The 25,066-nt window shown below is 40.6% G+C and overlaps 1 protein-coding gene across 2 annotated transcripts in view; it reads right to left on the bottom strand.

Annotated features, from left to right (window-relative positions):
- Nucleotides 1–9,435: 9,435 nt before the first annotated feature.
- IL6ST (interleukin 6 cytokine family signal transducer) overlaps nucleotides 9,436–25,066 on the bottom strand; it is a 32,473-nt gene continuing 16,842 nt past the window's right edge. The window contains exons 7-16 of one of the 2 annotated variants that reach the window (XM_040579796.1): nucleotides 24,119–24,278; nucleotides 20,562–20,644; nucleotides 19,164–19,383; nucleotides 17,985–18,161; nucleotides 17,333–17,434; nucleotides 16,667–16,813; nucleotides 15,565–15,705; nucleotides 14,232–14,328; nucleotides 12,240–12,321; nucleotides 9,436–11,403 (exon numbers count right to left, since the gene is read on the bottom strand). In XM_040579796.1, coding sequence (XP_040435730.1) covers nucleotides 10,678–11,403; nucleotides 12,240–12,321; nucleotides 14,232–14,328; nucleotides 15,565–15,705; nucleotides 16,667–16,813; nucleotides 17,333–17,434; nucleotides 17,985–18,161; nucleotides 19,164–19,383; nucleotides 20,562–20,644; nucleotides 24,119–24,278 — 1,935 coding nt within the window. In that variant the 3' untranslated portion in view covers nucleotides 9,436–10,677. Of the gene's footprint in view, nucleotides 11,404–11,463; nucleotides 11,553–12,239; nucleotides 12,322–14,231; nucleotides 14,329–15,564; nucleotides 15,706–16,666; nucleotides 16,814–17,332; nucleotides 17,435–17,984; nucleotides 18,162–19,163; nucleotides 19,384–20,561; nucleotides 20,645–24,118; nucleotides 24,279–25,066 lie in introns of those variants that run through there. The other variant, XM_040579797.1, reaches the window with a different exon arrangement.

Raw genomic sequence — 25,066 nt, 5'->3', positions numbered from 1 at the left:
GTTTTGAAGTGAGTACTCATTTCTCAGAGAACCAGCCCTGTTTAGATTTCCTGGGTCTGCCACCGTTACCCTCAGAGTGCAGTGCTGACCTAGCCAAGGGTTAATTTCTGCAGAATTTTTGCCATTATATGAGCAACTGTATGCTTAATGGAGTTTGCTGAAGAGGTAACATGTTTTATAATCATGGAAAGGTTATGCAACAGTGTTCAGGGATGTTGGAAACAATGAGCATAAGATTATAATCAGGGTAAATGCTCTGGAATGCCCACTTAGAACATTACTGAACTTAATCCAACACTTTATTCTGAAAAAAAAGAGTGTGAAAGGCACTCTAAAATGATACTATGGTAAATTATGTCCTAATGTAAGAGAATGCAAGAAATTTCTTCTTGTCCTTAACTCTACCAAATAAGCACAGCATGCTTCTGAAATGAATCTTCTCATAGTGTTTGCTAAGTCTGGGCATGGTCTCTGCTTTGTATTTCTGTTACTGTCTTTAACTGAAGCAGTTAACTGGGGAGGGATGGGTGTTGAGCTGGATGGAGTTCTAGGTTTTGTTTCCTTTTCCTGTTTGGTTCCCCCCCCCCCCCCCCCCCCCAGCCTTATAGGAGTAGAAATTTATGCTAGCATCAGTAGTTTATGAGCTACAGATGTTTTTATTTACAAAATGTGTTTTAAAATCCTCTGAACACAGGAGGAAGTAAACAGCAGGGATAGTGTTTTTGCTTTTAATGTAAAGCTTTTGCATAACTAGCAGACTGCTTGGCAACACATATATCCATACAGCTGCCCTCGTGGTTTGCTGCCTTTGCTGTCTGCTTTGCTCGCCTGTGAGCTCTCTGCATTTGCTTTCATTTCCAGTAATATTTTTTTACAGTTTTATAGCTTGGCTTACAAATAGGCCGCGTTTTTCTTGTCTTTAGGGACTGCATCTCTCTTCTGCTTTTGCTTTTACATTTCCTGATGAAAGGTATCTGCACTCTGTAAGCCTCACAAGGTTTTGTGCTGTCTGAGCTGTGAGAGGAAGGAAGCAGGGGAGTGTTCAGTTGTTTTGGGTGAAAATGGACACAAGAGTCTGGATTTTCACCTTTCTTCCAGCACACAGGGTTGGTTCTCTCTGAAGTGCTGTCTTTACAAAGTAAAGGATGATCCTGCATATAAGCTGTGTACTATGTTTCCTGATTATACTGGCGTGTGAGGGAGAGGAGATGCTTGGTCTCAAATAGAGGTGATCCCATCCTTTCCCCCACCCCTCTTCACCCTCCCTATGCGCATTCCCACTTCCCCAGCCCCATGTCCCTAGGGACTTACAATTTTCTTAGTGCCATCGATTTGTGTGACTGTCTCAATACAAAACTACTGAGCAAGTTGCTGTGAAGTTATTTAAGCCTTGAATTTACTACTAGGTCTGCTAGCCTGTGGATATGGCCCAGGTTCCTGATCTGAGTTTAAGACAGGAGTGAGGTAGCTCGCTTGGTGCTCAGCAGTAATGCTGCATCTAGTACGGGATAGGATCGTACACGTGTGGGGAAAATCCATGTGCCCCTGCTTGCTTTGAGGTGAGTGGGTTTTGTTGCCATGTGCTCAGATGAATACTTGAATGAATTGTCTTCAGCTTGTGGTTGTTCTGCTCTCACCACAGAGGTTTACTTCTCTAGGGACTGTTTTTTTTCTTATATGATAGGGTTGGCTAACTCGAGATTTCTCTCTGGACAGAAACACATGTTGCATGAGATGTCTCTACTTACTCGAGCTTTTGTGGATGAGTCTCAGTTTCACTGCCTTTAAAGGAGTTTGTGCTCTGGCAGTGTTTGTTTATTTCTGGTGTTTCAGTGTTGACATTTGTATTTAAATATGTTGCACTCTCACAGAGTCTGACCTCTCATCTGCGTTGCATTCAGGCTGATTTTAAAGGTTGATAAGCGTTTATTTTTCGTACTTGAGTTATGATTCAATTTCCATTCATTTACAGATGTGTATCTATGCGTTGTCTATCCAAATGGCTTTAATTTATATTAATAAATAAAATGAAAAGCCTGCCTGACACAGGAGTGTTACTAGTTTCACTTAAAGAAGAAAGATATCCAGCAAACAGGTGAGTCAAAATGCCTGCAGCAAACGAAGCATAGCGGGGACTTGTTGCTCAAAGAGCTGTGCCTGGAGCAGTCTCTGCAGGCATCTGCTTTTTGCCCTGGGGCTATCTAGGCAAACGTCTGGGAGAGGAAGATGGGAAAGGAAGGAGGGAGGTGTCTCTGACTCAACACAAGGTAAGCTTCATATAATCCATGATGAATGGCAGCGGGAATATGTTTTAACGATTGTTAACAGTACCCCTGTCTAGGAAAATTTGTCTCGGCACCAAAATAGCACCCTCACCTTGTCCATATCTGAGTCCCGCAGTGGTGGTGGAGAGAGGTGGTGTGCACAGTGGGGTGGTCCCCGTGGCTCTTTGACGCACATGTAGCCACGTATGTTCTTTCTCCGCTGCTGATCTCCTCAAAATGGGAAAAAGCTGCATCTGTTCAAGCTGGAGTAGTTTTGCTGCCCCAGGTCTGGTCTAGAAATACACTTCAAGAGCCCCGTGTTGGTTCCCAAAGTGCGTGGGAATGTATATTAGTAACAAATGAAGGTCAGTAGTAATTACTTATCTGGACGGTGCCGTGCAGTGATTCAGGCTGTAGCAATGCATGAGAACTGGTTTCCTATTAGCAAATCCCAGCGTATTAGTCAGCTGGCACGGACAAGGAGCCAGTAGTCTGGGCTTGTTTCATGTGGGCCGGCTATTGTGCAGCCCTGACCAAGTATAACATGTGCCAGAGGTCTCTGGGACCTTGACCTGCCTGGCAGCATGTAGGTGCTGAGCCTGCCTATGGGTATGGATTTAATGTCCCACTCAGGACCGTGGGTGATGGAAGCACGAAAAAAGGGTCAGAGGCAGGAGACTTGCTAAACCATCAGAAAAGAAATATTAGAAAAATACGTAGTTTGGCCACGGGTAGGAGCTGGGTCTGGAGCTGTTAAAGGCAACATGCTGCTGCCATCTCCTGGCATGGACCCAGTGGGCTGAATGGGCCCTGGGGTTCAGGGGCCAGGCTGGGCTGCCCAGGACCTCTCAGAAGTGCACCTGGAAGGCCAGGAGCTGGGCCATGCTGCACTGCTGAGAGCAGTGGGTCTGTAGCTCTTTGCTCTGAGTCCCCAGGCTCCTGCCCACAGCCCCAGTACCAGGGTGCACCCTCACTGGTGCCAGTCAGCTTTGCTGCCATGTGTCTGCTGCTTGGCTGCATCCTGGAGGTCATGAGTGTCCCAGGCAGCCACAGTCCCGGAGAGCATTTTCTGAGGAGCTGTATTTGGTATGTTGGTGCCCAGAACCTGCTGCACAGCATTACGCGCCCAGGGTAACAGGCTGTGCCAGCAGATGCAGAGGACTGGTGGAGTGCTGGTGGACAGGGGTCAATGGCTCCTGCAGAACTGTCCCCTCACTGACGCCTGTTGCTGGCCCCTGACCCAGCCCAGCACTCAAGTGACTTACACGTTACTGGGAAAGGAAAGCCAGCGTCATGCCCAGCACACCAGCGCACAGCGTGTTTCCACCTTGCAAGCAACCCTGGAGTCAGATTACTGGCTCTGAATCTGAATTTTGTCCCATACCTCCTGGTTGGGTCATTAGTGCTCAAAGCCTCCCCAGCTGAGCCAGGGATTTCCTTGCTATTTGGAGGGAGTGGTATTTTGGCTCTGGTAGTTGTTTCATGGCAGTTGGAGACTGCTAGGAAGACAGGAAGGTGCTAGATTGCTCCAACTATGAACACCACTGTCTGGAAAAAGACAAGATGCTTTTGTGGAGCAGTTCAACATTCCTGTGATTACTGGTGGTCAAAATGAAGCCATACTCCTCCAGCAGCCCTTCCAAACACATCGCCCTGAGCTGCGCAGTGCTGGGGGGGCTCCTGTGCATATCCGAGGCTGTTGTGCTGTTGCTGCCCAGTGCCCGTCCTCGGCTCCTGGCAGGACAAAGCCTGGCAGCCCCACGGCTGGCATGGGGTTAGGCACATCTCCAGCTCCTCTGCGGGCTCTGCTGGCCCCCAGCCATGGGGATGGAGGGCTGTTGCCATGAACCTGGCGGCTTCTGGCATGAGATGTGTGCACTGCACAAATAGGTTTCTTGTGGAGAGCAGGGCATTCCCATCGCTCACTGCCCAGCTTTGTTTCCTTCGTGTGACAGTTACAGCAAGCAAGCTCGCTCTGCCCGCAGTGAGGCACTCCATAAAGGCCAGGCTGCTGCCGCCTCGTCTGCATAAGCTTTGCCCTGCAGTTGTGAAGCACAGCTGTGCTGATGCTCAGACAAGCTCATGAGGACATGCAAAAAACTCCATGTTGCTGTAGAAACTTCAGGGGCCTTACGCGAAACAGTGGGAAGTGAACTACTGTGCAGTAACAGTGTGCATTTTAGGAAAAGGAGCCTAGTGTTATATCTGTACCTAATGTAACCCCAAAGTGTTAACTGGCATGATGTGTCTGGGATGGCTTGGCTGCAGCAGTGACAGAAACCGTTTTTGGTGCTGATGGTGACACATAACACCCCCACCCCCCTACCCGGGTCTGAGCCTCTACACAAATCAGAACTTCAGCCTGGAAGGGGAAGCTGCCTTCCCTCAGGTCCACCTTTGAAGGCTTTTGCAGATGTGAATGTCTTTTGAAGATCCAACTGTGCTTTTCGGTACGGAGATGTATGTTCGTAAGAGGCCTGTGAGGGTCCTCCATCCATCAGAAACAAAAGAACCAAACCCAAGTGAGACTGAGAGCAATGTCAGAGGTACAGCATTATACTCTCCTTCTCATTCCCACACTGTTCCTTACAACTGGATTTTTGGACATTCTTCCCATTTTCAAATGACCTAAACAAGCCTGCCTGGAGCACCAGTCCTATATCTTCAGAGGATGGAGCTGCAGGCGGACATGGCCACCGCTTCCCTGGTGTGACCGTGGAGCACAGAACACACACACCCATGGCCAGCTGCAGGAACAGAGCTGGGTAGCTACGACAGTGACCATGAGACAGGTCAATCACTCATAGCAGACACCTATTTACAGGAGCAATTTACAAAGAGAGGACTGAGGAGCATTCAGCTGCTGCTGAACTCGCCCATATACCCAGCTGGGCAGCCTTTTGTCTTGGTATACCATAGTCATATATCTCCTTGGGTATGTCTCTCCATTTCTTGCCTATTAGTGCCCAGGCTCTTCTCCTTCTGTAGTTACTACTTAAGTCAGCCTTACAAAACACCGACTCCAGCACACAAGGCAAGTATGGAATTTTGTTTTCTTTTCATATATTATGTACTAGACAAATGCAACATTCAGGCTCAGTTGGGTAACAGAGGAAGACATTCAAAACTGACCATGAAGTAAATTGTAGAAAGCAGAGTTTATATGACAATAAACATGCAGGTTGCAAAAGAATCAAGATAAGAGTACTGGTATTAAAACACATTTCCATACAGAGACAGCTTATGCAGCATTTACAAGTTTAACCTCTGGCTAGAGTATACAAGCCCTTTAAAGCTGGCATTCAAATCACCAGTAGGTTAATCAGCCATACCTACTTTAAGTACATAGCAAAATTTGACTCAATGTTTACATTCACTAGCCATCCAATCCAGCATCAAGGCACTTTCCTTGTTAGTATGTCTATCCCCATGTCCCACGCCTCCGCTTACCCAGATGCATATATCAGCACAGCAACATTCAGTGACCAGTAACTTAAAGATCGCAGATTCCTCAACCCCAACTGTATCAAAGTGTCAGGCTATATGTGATACTGTAAACAAGACTGGCGTGTTAAAAAAACATGGCAAGTTGACTGGATCCATTAAAGAATGTGCTTTGATATGAAGAAAAGCAATAGAAGTTACCAGTTTCAGCACTGCAGACAACACTCGTCTACTGTGCCTGCAGTTGTTGGAGAACAGCTGATGAGTGGTGCAGAAGATGCTTCGGTCCGAGTAGGAGGACGTGGAGCTTTCCAGCTGTCTGTCGACAGTTGTGCCAAATGTGTTTTTCATCTATTGTTACAGAAGTGTGCTTCTGCAGAGTATCAGTGACTTTATTGCATATATCCCCTTCAAGGTTGTCCTTGCAAATAAAGGCAAGTACTGGCTAAGGCTGCATTCTGGGAGGCACTTACTGCCCACCCTCTCTCGGCACTAAAATTAAGAGAGGGGGGAAGTGGACAATTGTTGAGATCTGGCCCTTTGTTGGTAATTTTAAATGTGTTTGTATCAGATCTTGTGGCCTTAAAAATGCATCCTTGTGCATTAAGTCAGCACTGCTTTCATTTTTAGGAATGGCTCAGATTGCACAAGTGCTACAAAGGAAACAACAGTGAAAGCAAACACACATATGCATTTCAGCTTCATCTTTCTTAACTGATCCTTTCACTTTTAAGAAAAAGAAATAGGAAATTCTGAGTCCAATGCCAGATACTTAATTTTACTGTTCTCCAGACTTTTGCACTTAAACCTCCACTTTGCCACAGTTTTCTTGATCAAGAGCTAAGCTGAAGACTCTGCAGTTGGCTATAACTCCCAAATGGCTGTTTTGTGACAAGACTCAACATTTTTGTTATAAACTGCTTCCAAATAACATTAAGAGTAATGCTTGGAATTTAAAATAGCTATATGTATCCATCCTAGCAAACAGACAAGAGGTTACAGGGTATTAATGAAGTTTTACAGTCTATCAGTCAGGAGAACTTTTTGACATAGTTAATATATCCAAATAACAGTTAAACTTAGTTGTAACAACTGCCTCAGGGAAAACAAACCGGTATATTGAGTCCCATTTAATGCAGATAAATTACAATTTAAAATGTGTATATCCTGGAGTGGAGCTCACTATCAACAATTTGATAGTCTTTGGGGTTTCAGATCCCACTAAGAAGTCAATACCATATCAGCATATATCGATGTGGGTCTTGGGTATTCAGACCTGGCACTAATTAAACAAGTTCAGTTACTGAAGTTCAATCAGCATGGTGATTACCACACACTGGGCATACTAATATAAGTTTTAACCATCTGGTGGTGCTCATGATTTACAGTCAAAGCTAAAGCTGCAAACCCCAACCCAGGCCACAGGGCTTCTCATGTGCTCAAGAACAGGATTCAGCCCTCATATGAAAACTACCTCCTCCTCTCAGGACCAAAGTTTTTTCCAGTCCTGATAACTTGCATTTTGCTAGGCTGCTGTAGCACAGATAGGCACACGCCTGTCACAAACACTCCACAACAGTTTAAATTCTGCTGTGCTTTGTGCTGCCAGGTTTAAGGCTTAACAGGCAGTTTAGTTTATTATAGTAGGGCATGGAACATAATCCCAGGACTTTCGCTACAGTTTAAGAGGATATTCCCAGACTATCCACCTTGAAAGTATGCCACCACACCCCAGAAACAAACCCTGTTCCAAAAGAACCACAACAGAACTACAAGGATAAATATATTCACTTTCTTGTGAACAGAGCAGTTAGCCAGCCTGCACTTCAGACATGTTTCGAACATGGTAATACAGGAAAAATACTGTGTATTTCTACTAGCCTCCCCTTTCTGCCAAGAAAGTAACAAGGTCTTTAAAAATATTCTCCTACCCCTACCTGAAAAATTCCATTCCAGAAAATCAAGATGGACATGAAAGTGTCAATACTTAAGTGTGATTTTATTTTAATAATGCCTTTATTAATTTTGTAAAGTGCACCATAATAATTGGCTGGGGGGATGGGGAGAGAAAGCTTTTTAATTACTATCTTAGGGCCAAGTTCAGAGAATTTCAGTGGATTGCTATAATTACAGACACTCTAAAAACCTGTAGGCAACTATTTGATACAATTGGATTGTTATGATCCAAAGTATAAAACTGTTAAACTCTGAACACTGCGTGATACAGTATTTGGCACATAGGTTTATTAACAAGCTGTAAACCTGTTACTTACTTGTATTGTGACTTCTACAAGCTGTTCACCCCTCAGTATCTCCTGCTTAGTCTTTAGTATTTTAGCCCTAGATAAATGCACAAGCCTGAAAGAATATAATTCTGCCCGATAGACAGAAGTCTCCCTAGGATACTCTCCTGTATGATTCTGTGAGAGTTCATTAACACTAGCTCATAAACAACAAAGAAAGAAAGATGCCATTAAGTGACAGGCAAGAACTCCCAATTTGCAGAGACCTTTAAAAATGAGAATCTCTTGACACTAAAGTTGGAAATGGTCCATGATTAACACCAACTGAGAAGAACATGCCTTCCCTTCACACAACTGAAAGGCAAATAGCAACTTCAGGAATAACTCAAGCTGTCCCTCACATATGATGTATGCTATCAAAAGTTATTGTTACTAGATCACAAAAACATTTTTTTAAAAAAATCATCAGCATGTTTTTGAAAACATCCAGGCCTCTGAAGCAATGTTCAGACTAAGTAGCCAGGTTGTGGCTCACAATACTTCAAAGATGAGCAGGAGGTGGATTAGATGCATGTGGCTGCAGGTTAGTTCTAATAAGCACACACACTGCTCAACAGAGACTTTCCCTTTTACTTGTGGTTTCTACAGTCCGCATGAAGTTTGCATAGAGAAGGTGAACCATCCCCCAATAAAGTAACTGCTATTATTTTCTAAGAGGAATTCCAAGAAATGCTCATTCAACCTCTGAGAAAACGGAAGATGGTCTCTGCTGTCTCACGACAGCATAGTTTTCATCACACCCTTGTCTTCTGCAAGGGTGTTTGAAAGTGCTGAGGTGGAACAGGGAAAAAAGGAAGTGGACTGGTTTGAAGAAAGGTTTAGTTATAGTAAGCTACAACATAGCTTTTTAGTTTAAAAAAGAGCCCAGATCCAAAACAACATTGTTGAGGGAAAGGAACCATGGAATACTGAAATGTTATTAAAGATTCTGCATTCTTCCTCTGCTTTAAGTAGTCCAGACTCCCAAGAGGTAATCTTATGAACTCATTCCAGCATTGAATTTCTTTGTAATAAAAGCAGAAGACACATTTGTGTGAATATTTATACATAAACTTGTCCTTCCATACAAGCTGGCAGACAAGGACAAGGGAACTTGAAATGATACTGACACCTGCCTTTCCAGGGCCTTTAGCAAGTGCTTTGCAGAACAGTAGCACTAGAGATTCCAGCACACAAGCTTACAGGTGGTATTAAATACATAGCTCTTTTGCCGAAGGAGAAATAAAACCCTTGTTTTATTCTCACACCACAGCATTTAGTGTCTTGAATTATGGTTTTATTAGTGTCAAATTAAAAAAGCTGACTAGACTAGGTTGTTAAAAAAATTAAAATCTACAAGAGTGCCATCAAATTTCTATTTATTATTGGAGAAGGGGTTTATTTTAATGTAATTTCATTTTTCTTTAAATGTCTTTAAATTTAAATTTAATTTAAATTTTCTTTAAATATCTGAGAGATATGTATCTTCTTTAATAAAATGCAAACTGTGTGAACAGGGAAGAAGTGAGACATAAAATTCCTTACTTTTTTCTTGAAATCCATGTGTTACATGTGGCTCATGATTGCTAATAGATACACACTACCAATAACATTCAAATTCAGGGTATAGGTTTTGTTTTTTTCCTTCTGAGAGCTTCAATGACTTAAATGCTTTGTTTTCTACTGCTTTCAGTTTCAAGGTCCTGCAGCATTAGCAGTGAGGTTACAGCACACTAATCACTGTAGTCAATCAGGAAGAAGGTCATATTCCCTTTCTCCTGACCAGTTAGAAAAGTGTTAAAAACTTACAGCTTCTAACTTGCCTCTCAAGCCATCTACAGCAAAGGTGCACTTATTAAACAAAGGCAGTTTTTATGACCAGAGAGTTACAGTATAATCAGACAGTAATTTGGGTACAAAGCCTTTAAACGACTCAATCTGTGTTTCCATCTGGATTTTTGAACTTCTGAACATGAGACTGAACTGCTGTGTCAAGCTGCAAGGCACATTTTTAGGCCAAATTATTATCTAATTCATGTGCACACATATCTAAATGTAGGCAGAATATCAATTATTATAGTAGCATTCAGAGTCAAGCAATCACTGTATTTTCTTATTTGCAGACCATAGTATGTTCTATTTAATTTTTATAATTTTTCAACAGGGATGAACATGATTTGCATGGCTGGTAAGCTGGAAACTGAGACACTGGGCCAAGCCAAAATTCAGAAAGTGAATCAAGCTACTGAAAAGTCCATGACAAGTATTCCTCCATGTTAGAATACTAAGCTTCAGTCTTACTTTAGCACAAAGATGCTCCAAGCAACTAAAGCTGGCTTTTTAGGCTTGTACACTGTCACAAATCAGAACTTTTCTTCTAGGAGGTCTATCAGCTGATGTGGTAATTGAAACTTGCCATTTTCAATCATGTAAATCTGTTACAAGACACAAAACCCCCAGCTATCCAGACAAAAGATTTTATGTAGTGCGTAAATCAGTCTCCAGTAGGTCTGGACTGCAAATTTTCCACAAAAACACAGTCCTTATTGTACTCTGTCAAATTACTCTTCACTTAATTTCAGTATTTCAATCTGCATTCAGATAAAAATACCTAGCTTAGTTTATCAGAGACACAGGAGAAAGTGTGAACAGGCACTAATGAAGGCCTAAACACAACCAGTCTTCTCTCACTGAGGCATATAGCCTCCTTGTCTCACAGTCTGTGGGAGGTAACTTTTTGGCATTTCATCAGCTGATGGTGGATTCCCTTCCACTGTTTCAGGTCTCACAGTTTGTCCTTCAGTACTTGTCTGTAAAATATCTGATAAAGCAGCTTCCTGGGTACTTTTATCCAGCCCAAGGCCCAACGGCTGTGAACTCTGACCCAAGATCTGCAGTTGTGCAAATCCAACAAGATCCCCCTCATTAGCAGAAGTAATTTGCTTTGTTCTTTCAAAGCATGGCCTGTCTGTGTTGGTTTCATCCTGACCACCATTCTGTTTAAAATACTGCTGCCTCTGTGTTGTACTGTCACCTCCTCCCGTGTGATCCTCTGACCTCTCTTCTGAATCTAGCAGTGGCTGAGTTGACTCAGACCTTGAAAAGACTTGTACAGGTGTTTGGTCTCTGTAGCCATTAAGTACTACAGTTGAATACTGTACAGTGCTTGAAGTGTTTTGTGTAGTTTCACCTTCATCACTGTCAGAGACGCTTTGCCTAGGAGAAGACATGCATGAGGATCCTCCAATACCACTGCTGTGCCCTTCTGAAGTACTTTTTTCCTTTTTAAGCAAGTCAAAGGGTTTCAGATCTTGTTCTGAAAAAGACTTCTTGTCATCAGCTTCTATTTCTACGACGCTTACATCTGTAAAGCTGCCTTCTGGGTACATCTGATCTTTGGAACTAAAGTTATGCTGGAAGAAAGAGATAGATGTTGCCCAAGAGGAAGTTTATGTTAAAAATCAAAACCCCCATTAAATATCTGAACTTTTATTCTGTAATTGTATTGAGTTTCTTCATATGCATTTTCTTCTTACTAAGTCTGGCAGTATCTCCAAAGCATCTGTTAGAAAATGAAGGATGTAGCTATGTTTCCAATACAAAGTCTTAATTATGCAGCTATTCTAAAGGCATAGTAGGTGCGCAAGTTTTGCTCTAATTTTCATTATTTTTACGATCTGTAAACGTAGAACCATTTGTTGTGCAGCACAGGAACAATCTATGTTGAGAGCTACACGTACATTACTTCCAATAATGTATTCAGTCAGAGCTTTTATTCATACAACTCAGCCACAGTTTATCAAACAGAATTTGCCATGTCATTCACCCCACATGGGGAATGTATTTTGCTGCCACCTCATCCACGAGGAACTCTTAGAGCTTTCTCTGATTCACGACAACTACGCAAGCAAATCATTTCAGGGTTTTAAGAAAGGGAATCATGAATTCTGTTTACTTAATCGTGATTTCCTATGAATGAGTAAAATAATTAGGACTTGACTCTCCTAACCAGTAAACTGAATATAATTCACAATGTTAAAGCCTGCTCTATGCTGTGAACTTCCTATGGGCCATGTATTTTTAACACTGAATGTAATAATGCAGTAACATTTTCTAACCATATTGTATCACAGCCATGAAACTTAACATCCAGGGTTATTTTTCCTTGAAATGTGTGCTAGAAAACACAAGACTCCCACTGGTTAGTTTATTTGAAACCTTGTGGACTAGGAAGAAAGACGAGTATTACCTTAGCTGGAACTTGAGGAGACCACTGAGCAATATTACTCTTGGATGGATCAGGGACAATAGGCCAGATATGCTTTTTAATTCTGTAAAGGATTAAAAAAAGGAATAAAATTACAAGCTGCAGTCCCAGAATGATAGGAAGTAGGGCATAATCCAGTACACCACTCCCTTAGACAGCAATTTTGCAAGAATATTTATTTCCAAATAGGAATGCTTCCTGCTATGCTTTACATCTTTGTAGGAAGTTGTACTAGTTAGCAGAACACAGCACTGCACTTAACTCCTCCACACATTAGATGTGGCCATCCAACACTGAGGCAAACGAACAAACAGTAATGTTTAGTGAGGGATTTTCAAATTTATAGCACTCTATAATCTACAGAACAATTTTTTAGGTAAAGTCAGATGCATGTCAGTATAAAAAAAAAATACACTGCTGCTTCTTTAAGATAACTATGAGTATCATAGTTGCCAGTATCTAATAATTTTGGTTGGAAAAGACTTTTAAGGTCATCAGGTCCAATTGTTAACCCAGGACTGCCAAGTCCATCACTAAATCATGTCCTCAAGTGCCACATCTACACATCTTTTAAATACTTCTAAGGATGGTGACCCAACTACTTCCCTGGGCAGCCTGTACCAATACTTGACCACCCTTTTGGTGAAGAAATTTTTCCTAATCTCCAACCTAAAACTCCCCTGGTGCGACTTGAGGCCATTCCCTCTTGTCCTATCACTTCTTATCTGGGAGAAGAGACTACCTCCACCTGCCTACAACGTCCTGTCAGGTAGCTGTAGAGAGTGATGAGGTCTCCTCCGAGTCTACTTTTCTCCAGGCTTAACAACCCCAGTTCCCTCAGCCAGTCCTCATAAGAATTGTCCTCCAGACCTTTCAGCAGCTTCATCTTCCTTCTCTGTGCACACTCCAGCATCAAAATGTGTCTCTTGCAGTGAGGGGCCCAACACTGAACACAAGATTCGACACGTAGCCTCACCAGTGCCCAGTGCAGGGGGACAATCCCTTCCCCAGCCCTGCTGGCCACACAGCTCCTGACACAAGCCAGGATGGTGTTGGCCTCCTTAGCAGCTTGGGCACACTGCTGGGTCATATTCAGCCAGAACATGGAATCTAAGCCAACTTCAGAGCTAGAAATAAAGTGAAAATATTTGAAGAAAAACTTGCTTGGTTTTTTTTAACTATGAACTCTTAAGTTTAAGAATGTAATGATTGTTATTCAACCATAGAAGTCTCTGTAGATAAATCACCTCCAATCAAACAAACTTTGAAACTGATGCATCTACCCTGCTCTTTATAAACAGGCTCCAACAACAGATCCCCTGTAGGAGAACTCTGAAGAACCCTGCAAGATAGCTGACTGAGGACTTTGGAGAAGTGCTACACCTTGGCCAAGGAAAACACTTCAGCACTAAGCTCTCAGCTAAAGCCCTATGGGGTAGAAGGAGCAGGAGGCAGAATGTTTTCCCGCAGATAGTAAAAAGGCACAGAGTTTGACTGAGGTTATGCAAGGTAGATAAATAAGAGGTCTGCCTAATTTTTTTGGCTGTAAAGCTTGAAGTTTGCTAACACTGTAATTAAGTAGCTCAAACACAGCCAGCAAAAATCTGCTGTGCTTCACACTAGGGACATCATTCTGCTCTTATAATATGACTAAGAAAACACAGACAGTATATCCTGATCAAAACCTAACAAGCCTAACCCTGACCACTCTAGCAAGAACAGCAAGAATGTTCTTGCAGGATTAAGTCACGGAATGTTTAGTTTGTGTGCTAATTGTTTACAGTAAGAAATTAGTATCAGAAGAGGTCCTGATTTCTCAAGGAAACAAAAGTGTTATCACCAATCAATGTGTGTATGTTTTACCTTCTTTTTCTGATCTAACTGCAAACTATTTGTTTTTTTGTATTGAATTATTGCCATCTATTATGCTCAGAAATATCAGAAGCCTAAGAGAAAGACTTCATTAATACTTACAAGTCACGTTTGTTGAAGCAAAACAAAACTCCAAGGAGCACAATCAACAGGAATGCTAGACACACAGGTACAACTATGGCTTCAATTTCTCCTTTCCCTGAAGAAAGAGAGAAGCCGTTATAGCCCACTTCAGCATTTAAGGAACTCAGCAGCATCATGCATTTCCAAAGGGACAGGGAGAATCTGAAACTGAGTACACATGCAGCATGGAAGTCTTAAGCTTCACCTTCAAAAGAACCTTTTCATCATTTGAAAAGAACCTGTTGGTGAAAACATGAAACGCTCTGTCTCAGCAATCTAATGCCTTGCATCAACAAAAAACATAGGTTGCCCTAGAAGCTGCAACACTGACAAAGCAAGTAATTTTACAGTTTGGACAGATATGACAATAACTATGTGAATTCATCTCTGGTCCAGGTGTTTCAGAGCCTTACTGGCTGCTGTAACATCAACAGTCAAGTAAGTAATGCAAGCGAAGTCACACATCATCCATCAGCTTATTCTGTACATAATATCCTGTGCAAACACTTCAGGTTGCATTACTGTTATGTATTCCTTCCAATGTTATACATATTCTTAAGTAAACCTTACAGAATGTTTAGGGAAGAGTAACACCATACAGGGAAAAAAACAACAATACCCCTGCTAAATCTAAAGTGCTTTCCACAGCTAAGTTCAGTTAATGTTGCCCTTACAAACAGGAAGCCCTCTCTCAAGCTGGCATATAAATGTAACTCTTCAAAATGAGTCTCTGTAGAGAACTGTAGCAAACTAATGATATGAATGAGAATGTGGAACCTCGGGAAGTGGTGTAAGAAATGGCATGTGCTGACTGCCACCTAGATTAGCAGGTGAAGATTCCAGAACACATGTGCAGCTTCTCAGGACACTTCTCAGGACAGCAGATCCCAATCACCCTTCAGATTAGAACAGTCTCTGGGCTCTTTAAGAGCAGGGTAGGAGCCATCAGACACCAGAAGAGAAGACAAGGGCACTGACTAAATGCTAATGACTCACACAGGGCTAGGCAAAAGAATACTATAACCTAAAGCATACAAAACACACATCCAAACACAGCATGTCTGCCAACACAGAAGAGCAATCCAGGAGACCTGCAGAAGACAGTTCATCCTCTGTACAATCAGAAGAAACCCTGACTAAGCTACCTCTGAGTACCAAACAAACTACCTGGATATTACACACCTTGTGAACATGATTGCAACTGAAAAATTTTTCTTTTACATTAAAATCATCTTCCCCTCCTATCACATCTTGCAGAGCCTTGCTATGCAGTTGCAACACTACTTCTACTAATTATGCCACTCTTCCTTACCAAATTTTTGTGTAGTAAATGTAAAATCAGGACCACTCCTGCCTCCTTCATCTGTATATGCCATCATCCGCACAGTATACAGTGTGTCACTGGTAAGAGAAGAAAGCGTATACTCTGTCTTGGAAGGATCCACTGTCACAGCTAAAGAGAGGAAAAAAATTATATTAGTCTTCTGTACAATTTTTTAGGTCTCCAAAAACACAACAGCATTAGGTCATCGTATCTTCAGATGTGCAAGACAGTTTCAGTAAAATGCATGGCTGTATGGAAAATACAACGGAGACTACAAACTTGTACAACAAATGCTGGGATTCATTTGTTTCTGTTCAAGTGTTTGAATTTACTCTCCTTCTTGATCATATTTTATGTGTACACATCCTGTGCAGTTCCCCCTGCTTTGTAGAATGTAGCTACAAACTAAACTAGTAATAAAGCTGAGGCTCAAAGGTCTCTAATAAGCACAATACATGGTGAACTAGAAATACCTAGTTATTAGTTAGAAAAAAATTGTTATCAAGAAATAACAAGTAGTAGGGCAGGCTTAAGTAATTGGCTCCTCCAATTTAAGGAAATCTAAAAAAAAACCCCAACTTCTGAGAGTGTTAGCTCCCTGTCTTATGCCAGCAGGTCATACCACACAGAACTAAAATGCACTTCAAACAAGGTGTTTTTCATCAGTAATGTACTGATTTAGAGAGCCAGGAGGATTAAAATCCACCTACACCACCCCCTTTTCTTTCAAAGTTTTTATCATAGTTAAATGTAGATAACTCCTTTACATCTTGAATGGTCTAGCTTCATCTTCCTATACCACCATCTCACCCTGTATTTAGATAGAAAGATGGGAGCACAAGACCTTCAAATCAGCTTTCAGAAACTAAACTCAGTACCCTGTTACACACAGACTAAATGGGCTGAATTCTTTCTTAGGGATTTATCTGTTTGGTGTGGAGGAGAGCTACACCTCAGACACCAGCTTTATGTCATCAGAACAAACTGTCAGCCACACTCAATTCTGTACCTTTTTTTCCAGTAACACATATTAGGAACGAGACAGGTGGAATACTTCAATGCCACAAACCAATTCTCTGCTTTCCATTACCTGTTTCATTTCCATCGATAGTTTTGTAAAAAATAGTGTAACTTCTGATAAATCCATTTTGTTCATCCACTGTGAGATGGTTCCATGTCAACACAGCTTCAGCTTTTCCTACTTTTTTTGTCTGAACGGTTGGTCCTTTTGAAGGACCTGTAATGACAGATGAAGATTAGTTTGTTGGGCACCCTTACACCCACAGAAGCAGTTAATAAACGAGCACTGAATTCCTACTGCATAAAAATTTCAAGGGAATAGCTGCTAGCTCATCTGCAAAGCATTATTTTCAGACAACATAGCAACTCGAGATGTTTTAAAAAAGGAAAAAACTAATTAGCAGATCACATGAAATCTTCAAGTTAATTAGTCTTTGCTTTATACTTGAAATTTAAAATGTCAGCATAGTAAAATTATTAAACCAATAAAATAACAAAATAACACCAAATTATCTGATAAAGATTGGAAAAAGGGAGTTAGCCACAGACATCTGCTTAAGTCCTAACTGATGTAAATAAGCAGAATAGATGTTAATAGATGAGACAAGATCAATTATGTCAGATGACCCTAAAGCGTAGGTCCATTTCTCATTACATAGTCCACATTAAAGCAAAGGTCTTAATTTTTAGTCAATAAATTAGTTTATGTGCTCCAAGATGACTGTTTTATACTTACGAGCCTGCTGAAGATAAGCCTTCACAGACTGTCCACTTCCCTGACCATCAGCATATAAAGGGTACACAGTTATCAAGTAACACTTGAACGGCTTTATACCACCTAACAAGAAGAATTTAAAATTTATTGTTTCACAGACATCAAAATTCCTCACCACCCTTCTCATTTACTTCAGATACGGGATACTGGATTTTGATTTATTAGAGGCACTTTTATTTAATGCAGCTGACTATCTTTCTGGAGCTCATTGATATACTGCTCCAAAATATTAACTAAATGAACAATAAACCTGTAAAGCTGATCCAGTTTCATTGTTTGAACTGAAAGATGGATCAAAGAATTTGATTTTGAAAGCACTTAGTCTTTTTACTACTTTAATGGTTTCCAAGAATGAGAAGACTAAAACCAAAACATAGATAAACCCCTTGCTGTTACATAATGTAAATGTCAAACCACAAATTAGATAGTTTTGTATTTGATAAAAACATACAGACTTCCACACTCATGATAAACCAAGAGATGCCCTCAGCATTATCCCAGATTCCTGTCCTACAATAAAATTCTAGTCAGCATGAGATGTTCCTTACTTTGAGAATAATACTTGGGTTATTATTGCGTTCTACAAATATTTGTAGATTTATGAGCCAAATACCTTTTAAGTATGTTTCTTGAACACTTCCTGGTTCGGTCTGCCATTCTATGATGCAGTCTGAGCTGTTGGACACCAGACACCATTCAATCACATATTTAAGAACGTAACTGTTAGGAGCAGTCCACTCTACCCACAACTTGCCATCTTTAGGTAGTGTTCTAACATTCTTCACTGGAGCTGCAATGACAGAAAACAGAATAGTAATAAATATTGCAGTTCTTCCCCTAGATATTCATAATAATAGTTATTTGTCAAATATGGATACTTTGGGGTTATTGTAATGGTGACAATTTGGCAGAATTTAGGTAAATGTAAAAGCCATTTTCTGAAGATCGGAAGCTTATGTCTAAATCTTTTTATCAGGTCCAAAACAAGCATTATTAGGCTATTTAAAAAACTAGAATTAGACTCAGCTTCTCTGCACTCAGAGTAAGTTGCTGTATTGCACTAAAGAGATGCTAGGTTTCTTCCAAAAGAAAGGGTCTATTTTAGAGAGCAATCAAACCTTGAGACACTTTGAATTCCCATCCTAATCCTCATACTCACCTACCTTGCCTAGTACTTCTGGCTGCAATGCTACTCTGTCTGAAACATACCCTTAATGAGTTCATCCAATAGTTTTAGAATTTGTGGCTCTCCCTTGGTGTTTACGCTAAAACGAACATCTGTCCATATGCTTTTTTTTTGCTTCCTATCCTGGTGGCGTTTGGATTGTCTACAAGGAGGCCGGAAGTATGGAGAAACCAGCCTGTAGTTGCTACTGCTGCACAATGAAAAGAACATAAGAAAAATGAACATGAACAGACACTGAAAACCAGCAAGAATGAGACTGGGACAAAAGAAAGGGGCAGGGGAAAAAAAATTCCTGCCTGCATCAGAAAGCAGAACAATGGTGAGATGGTGTATATATAAAGTAAAGGATACTTGCTTCCCCCACCCTTTGCTTTCTTAAAAAGAAAACAAAAATGCCTACTATGCTGAGAAACAAGGGAATACAGCACACAGTAACTCTAGGCATCAAAAAGAACTTCAAAATAGCACACCTAGCTTCAAATGAAGGTGTGAGTACATAAACCTTTGATGTGGACTCATAATTGAAGTATAATTTAACAACACTGATTTTTTTTATAACAAAAGCCATACAGATGTATTTGAAAGAGATGTTATTAGGACACTAACCTTTTGAATTACTTGCTGGGATAAGTAAAACTGATGGAGGGGATGCCCCAGCTCGGTTATGGGCAATCACAGTCACTTCATAAGTTCCATTCGGCAGCTTTAATGTAAGGTTGGTGGCATTAACATTGTATTTCTCTGGTGGACTGGAAGGAGATGATTTAGCTTTGACAGTCACTTCATACTGCAAGATTACTCCATTGGCTTCAAATGGCTTCAACGGCTATTAGAAACAGAAACACATCTTTGATTATATTGATACTGAACAAATGTGACTGAACCTTTGTCTTTGATGTGTAATTTACAAGTCTGAGAGTGAGACAAGTTACACAGATCAGATAGCTGCGCATTAAAAGAACGTGCAAATAACCCATATTCGTTTCCGTAATGTACTAACTTCCAGAACTACTTCTGGTTTAGATCCTCTTTTTCTTGGCTCACAGTCTAATAAAAGCTATTCTGTAAAGATTGCTGAACAAGTGTTGATAAAACCTGAATTTTATGTGACTTTACAACAATGACATAAACAGAATCTCATGTCTTCATCTGTGTTGAACCTGAATGCAAAACAGCCCAAGTAGTTTTCTTTTACTATACATGGAAAAATACTTTTTTCTGTGTCATTAGATAACACAGAAAATGAAATGTTTCTGTGTAACAGTATTAGTTTTCAGATAACACAAAAGAAAATAGTTGAAACTGTAAAGTAACACCAGTTTTCCAATTCTAAGCTAAATAATGTCAGAAAGGCCACATGGCACACAAGTTACATCAGAAAATGATGCTATATCAATACACGTGCAGCTTCACAAAAGCCACCTGGAAACAGGGAAAAAGTAATAAAAACACAGCTAGCTCAAATATAATGAAGTTCATGGACCAAAAGAAAGCAGATGGGGACTGATCATAATTGCATTCACTTTCTCAGCTAGACTAATCAACCAACTAGACACAGAAGCCCACTGCATACAAACAGGCAGTATTTAATGCCTGGTCTCTAGTACAGCTCTAGGCTTAATGGATTTTGCAGCTGGAGTACCCTTATCCAGACAGTGTTACAAAAGTTTTAAGATACTGCAGAAGCCGTAACATGAAGGTTTACTTTATTCCCGTGAAAGTTTTCAATTTCACAGACTGCTTGAAGACAGCAAGTCAGGAATCCAGAAGTGAATTCTGTATATTCTGGATCACAGATGTGTGTCAGTTAACTGATGGCCTTTACAGCCGTACTTTTAATTTTTCATAACTAACTATTATAATAGAAATACTAAAGTCACTTCTGTCAATAAAACCTGTACTATCCCAGCTATGTTCTCATGTTTGTTGAGGTAAACTCTGCCCCTTAAAAACCCATGTTCTTAAAAGAATGCTCAACTCCTGCAGTTGAGCATGTTGCTTTACCTTCCACATCAGGTGCACAGTCCAGGAAGCTGGTGAGCAAGATGCATCAATGACCCTCCATATGGGTGGTCCTTTGGATGGTTCTGATGAAACAAACAATGCTTAGTAGTGCAAGTATTTTTTAGTGCATTTGTTTGAATTAAGTCTTTGAATATCATTAAATGCTCACTTCTTTTTTTTATAAAAGCATACACAAAACTAATTTCCTTAGTTCCTCCAAAAAATAATGCTTGGTATGTAAGTGGAACACCTGCATGAAAACACTTCTGATGGGATAAGCAAAACACCAATTCCACTCTAAGTGTACAGTCTGAAAATAACTGAGATTCAACATGCAGAGCATCTGCAACATTGGGCCCAAGAGGACAATGCTGAGTGAGGCACAACCAAACCTACACCATGCAGCCTTGTCCAGAGGTACAGCCCTGTCTGTAGGTATACTGCAAACCTTGCTATGGCTTGTAGCTCCAGCACTCTCCCTACCCCTCAATATCAAGTCACCTAAACCAGAAAAGTGCAGAAGAGTTCACAAGGAATGCCAGAATTCCTCAAGTTTTTATATTCTCTATGATAAAAAGGGTAACAGAACTGCAATACTTTTGTACAGTACTACAACACCTTCTGGCATCAGTAATGTAAAAAATTCAAAGAAGGATTTCTGACCCACTGCAGTTAAGCTCCAAGCAAAGCACTGTTCTAACAATGAAATCTGTATTGGTGTAACTATTTAAAGACATGCATAGAAACACTGCAATAAATCAACTGCCTAAGAAGAGGGCATCTTGGAAGGCACTCAGAAATAGATAGGATATTACAGTAAGGAGACCAGAAAGAGTGCAAGCAGGAAAAACTAAAGTACTTTTAAAAAAGAAGAAGACTAAGAAAAAAAAAAAAAAATCAGGCTGACTAAGAAGCTAAACAGGTATCAAAATATTTGCAGCAGGTGGAGGGAAGAAGATACCCTACTGGGTATCAAGCACACAACCAGAAGGTCTATTCCTTTGCTCCACATGGAGGAGGATCAGTACAGGCCAGAAACAAAGCCAGTCTTGCAGGCTATCAAAGTAGAAATGGACACAACCAAGCTAAAGCAGTTTGACTCCTCAGAACTCTAGAATAAGAAAAAGAGTTTGTAACTGACAATAGCCAGGTTTCTGAAAAAACAAGACATAAAATCCCCACATTGTTTAATTCTCTTTGAAGTCAGAAATCAGCCAGTGATTCCCAGTGCTGCTGCTACTGATGATTCAGGAGGAAACCAACCAGGCTTCTGAAGTCAAAAGCCTTTGAGGGTGTTTTAATAATACAAGAGGCCCCAGAAATCAGTGCATATTACTGTAATATACACAGCTGTGCAGCAAACCTGCTCTGATAGATATAAAGACCCTTGGCTTGACCCAGTTCAGATTCAAGAAGATACTAGTTACCTCTTGACCATCTATTAAAGGTGGTTTAGCTCCAGTTCATTTTAAGTGTGCTATTCAGATGAATGACAAGAGGAAAACAGACCAAGGCAAGTTATACATCAAAGCATGGGGCTTTTGTTCGGAGAGCAAATTAAAAGGCCAAATGCATAGGTCTAGATTGTGCAGTGTATATACACTACATATATTTTTGTTCTGTTAATGGAAAATGTAACAATCCACAATCTGAGAACAGGATTTTTTGTACTGTAACAAATCTATGGGTGTGATTTTAATGTCAGTGTTCCAATAAAAATATGCTCAGTTATTGTTGTGCAGCTTTCTTTTGTACAAGTTTACAGTTTCTGCAACAATTGCTAAGTCATGAAACGCTGCAAAACAAAACAGCTGAACAAAATAAAAAAATCAGTAACAGGAAATGCTGTAACATACTCAACTAACAGTTTTGGCACAACTCAAGTACAGAGACTGCCTTCTGCCACTAGGAACAAACCTACAGGACAGCAAGGCCTCTCTAGTAGGGAAATACTGTAATAATTTTCCTGAGCTGTGAAGAGTAACAATTTCATAACACAATGTAGTTACTTTAATGCCACAATGCGTTTCAAGCAATGCATGTGTTTGTGAGCAATCAGAAGAAATCAATGAATTTAAACATGCTGTGGAATGCAATGGATACAGATCTTAGAAGACAGTGTGTAACAGTCTCAGTGCCACTGTCCTGAAGGAATGCAAACGAGTCCAGGGCAACACAGCACACCTGCAGAATATACAGTTCAATGGAAACAGACAATGTCTTAACAGCTGACTGGAGCATCCCAAGGAGTTGACAGACCAGCCAAGTTACTGAGCTGGTTGTAGTATAAACATACTTCATGCACTACAGAAACTTTGCAATACTGAGGATTTGTTCCACAAAGTTGACATTTGACTGAGGTTTTAAGCATTTTGCCCCCACGGCCCGGGCTGGAAACTTAAAGCTTAAACAAGTGATTTCCTATCTTTTGTGTATCTCAAACAGTAATCGGTTTATACTTTGAAGTTGTATATATCCCGCTTGCATTTTGTGCAAGACTAAACATGATCCAAATACTGCCCCCGAAGAGCTGATGCCTGTAAGAAGTCTTCCTCACGAAATCACGATAGCAGTAATTCAGTGTTCACCCCCTACAGCACAGGGACAGGATATTACAAGTCCAGATCTACAAGATGACAACTCCAATGGTTATCAAGAAGGGAAACTAAGGGAACGGTGATTTTTGTTATTAAATATAGCCAAAATAAAAGTTTTCCACACAGACTCAATCCTGCTTGAAGTCAGAAGTTTATAGATAGTATTTGCTTTCTTATGCCTTCCAGCAGTGACAACTGTATCACTGATGAGCAACAAGACTCTTGGATTACTATGCGCAGAATATTGCAAACAAAGCGGGTACAAGACAGTGAAGGGGCTGCTGTAAGTGACTGACAAGCAAGGAAACGTTACAGATGCAGAATACTTTGGGACAAGTTAAGAGTAAACCAGAGTGTTTTATTTAGATGCTTTAGTGCATAGAAGGCTATACTTCCTATATGCACATGATTTCATATCACTGCTTTACCAAGTTTGTGAAGACGTCTATGTACACTGTATGATTAAAATCTTTTATTTCATACTTATTGATGCTTGTTCGCCTATGACTTTCTCTAATGGCCTCCTAAACCAAGTTTTTCATAAACTAAGGCAGTTTTCCCACAAAAACACCCCACAAACCAAAAACCACCAACATTTTCACACAGGCAGAATAGTTTCAGTTACAAAGGATAACTTCAGAACAAGAACACAAGCACAAAGCTTGCATCTCTTCTAAGAGACTTCAAGAACAGAACTTTCTGTGAAGCTTTTCTTCTCTACCTCCTGTTTTAGCTGTTTTCAGGGGCACCTCTAGGATCAGCTTTATGGGAAGCTATTCTCATGCTCCTTGGAATGCATGAGTCAAGTCAGCCAGTACTGGAAGTGACTTAGGAGACCCTTGCTGCATGCATAATCAAACAGCTCAAGTAAGGATACACAGTTTCAGCTGGCTACTGCCAGACTTCTGATGAGTACTTACACATCTGAAAATCAGTACCTCACTTTCATGTATTACTTACGGTCCTCAGTGGTGACCCCAGTTTTCTCTTCACTCCAGTCACTCCAGTAGCCCACTCCATCTTCCTTCATGCAGCGAATTGAAAAGACATACTCTGTGTAGGGTCTGAGCCCTTGAATGCTGAATGAAGTTCTTGGTGAAGCTGTATCTTCAGGAGGAACCTGTAAATGGAAAAAAGACTTTAGAGGCACAGATCAAAAACTGTAAAGCTGAATTCTGTGCTACCACAGCCCCAATACAAGAAGGCTCCCCACTGTATACAGAGCCAACAAAACCACAGTTGTTCTCCCCTCTGATTTCCAAAAGCTTTAGTTTTCAACCATGGTTTGGTAAGGGATCAAAGTTGTGTGTATTTACCAGGTATACTATGATACACATACTAAAACAGGCAAGCAGCTGTCTCAGGACAACCTCTCATATTCTGTTTTCCTTCTTAATTAGTTTATGTCTACCTCTTCTTCTCCTCATTTAATTCCTCTACTCACTGCTGTAATACCCCATCTCACACCTCAGAACTTTGCTAGTTATCTGTTTGGTTATTGATTGCAAAATACCTGGTGCCAGAAGCCTGCTACCAAGCCAGAGAATCCAGGAACATTGCTTCCACAGATACAGAACAGTGTTATTTAGCTAACATTGAAACAGTTTTACAGTAGTTTATACTTTGGCTAGTAAATCAGTTTATTTTCATAAGCTCTTTCCTTATCTCAGATTAACAACTGAATGCCAGAAAATATTCTTACTGCACATGTATAGAAACAAATGTGTGATGTAAGTAACAGATACAGGAACACACACACAGAGGCTGTGTCACATGTTATTTCACTTGTAATTAGGGTTTTTTCATAGTGAGCAACCCTGCAAGAGGAATGACTGCAGATTAAAACACACATGTGGGACACTCAAGAAGTTAATCTTGAGTGCAAAGAATTGTCATAGTAGTCAAATT

The sequence above is a fragment of the Falco naumanni genome, chromosome Z, assembly GCF_017639655.2.
Source record: "Falco naumanni isolate bFalNau1 chromosome Z, bFalNau1.pat, whole genome shotgun sequence".
Classification (NCBI taxonomy): Eukaryota; Metazoa; Chordata; class Aves; order Falconiformes; family Falconidae; genus Falco; species Falco naumanni.
Note: the sequence above shows the minus strand (reverse complement) of the source record. Positions and strands in the feature narration are given on the sequence as shown.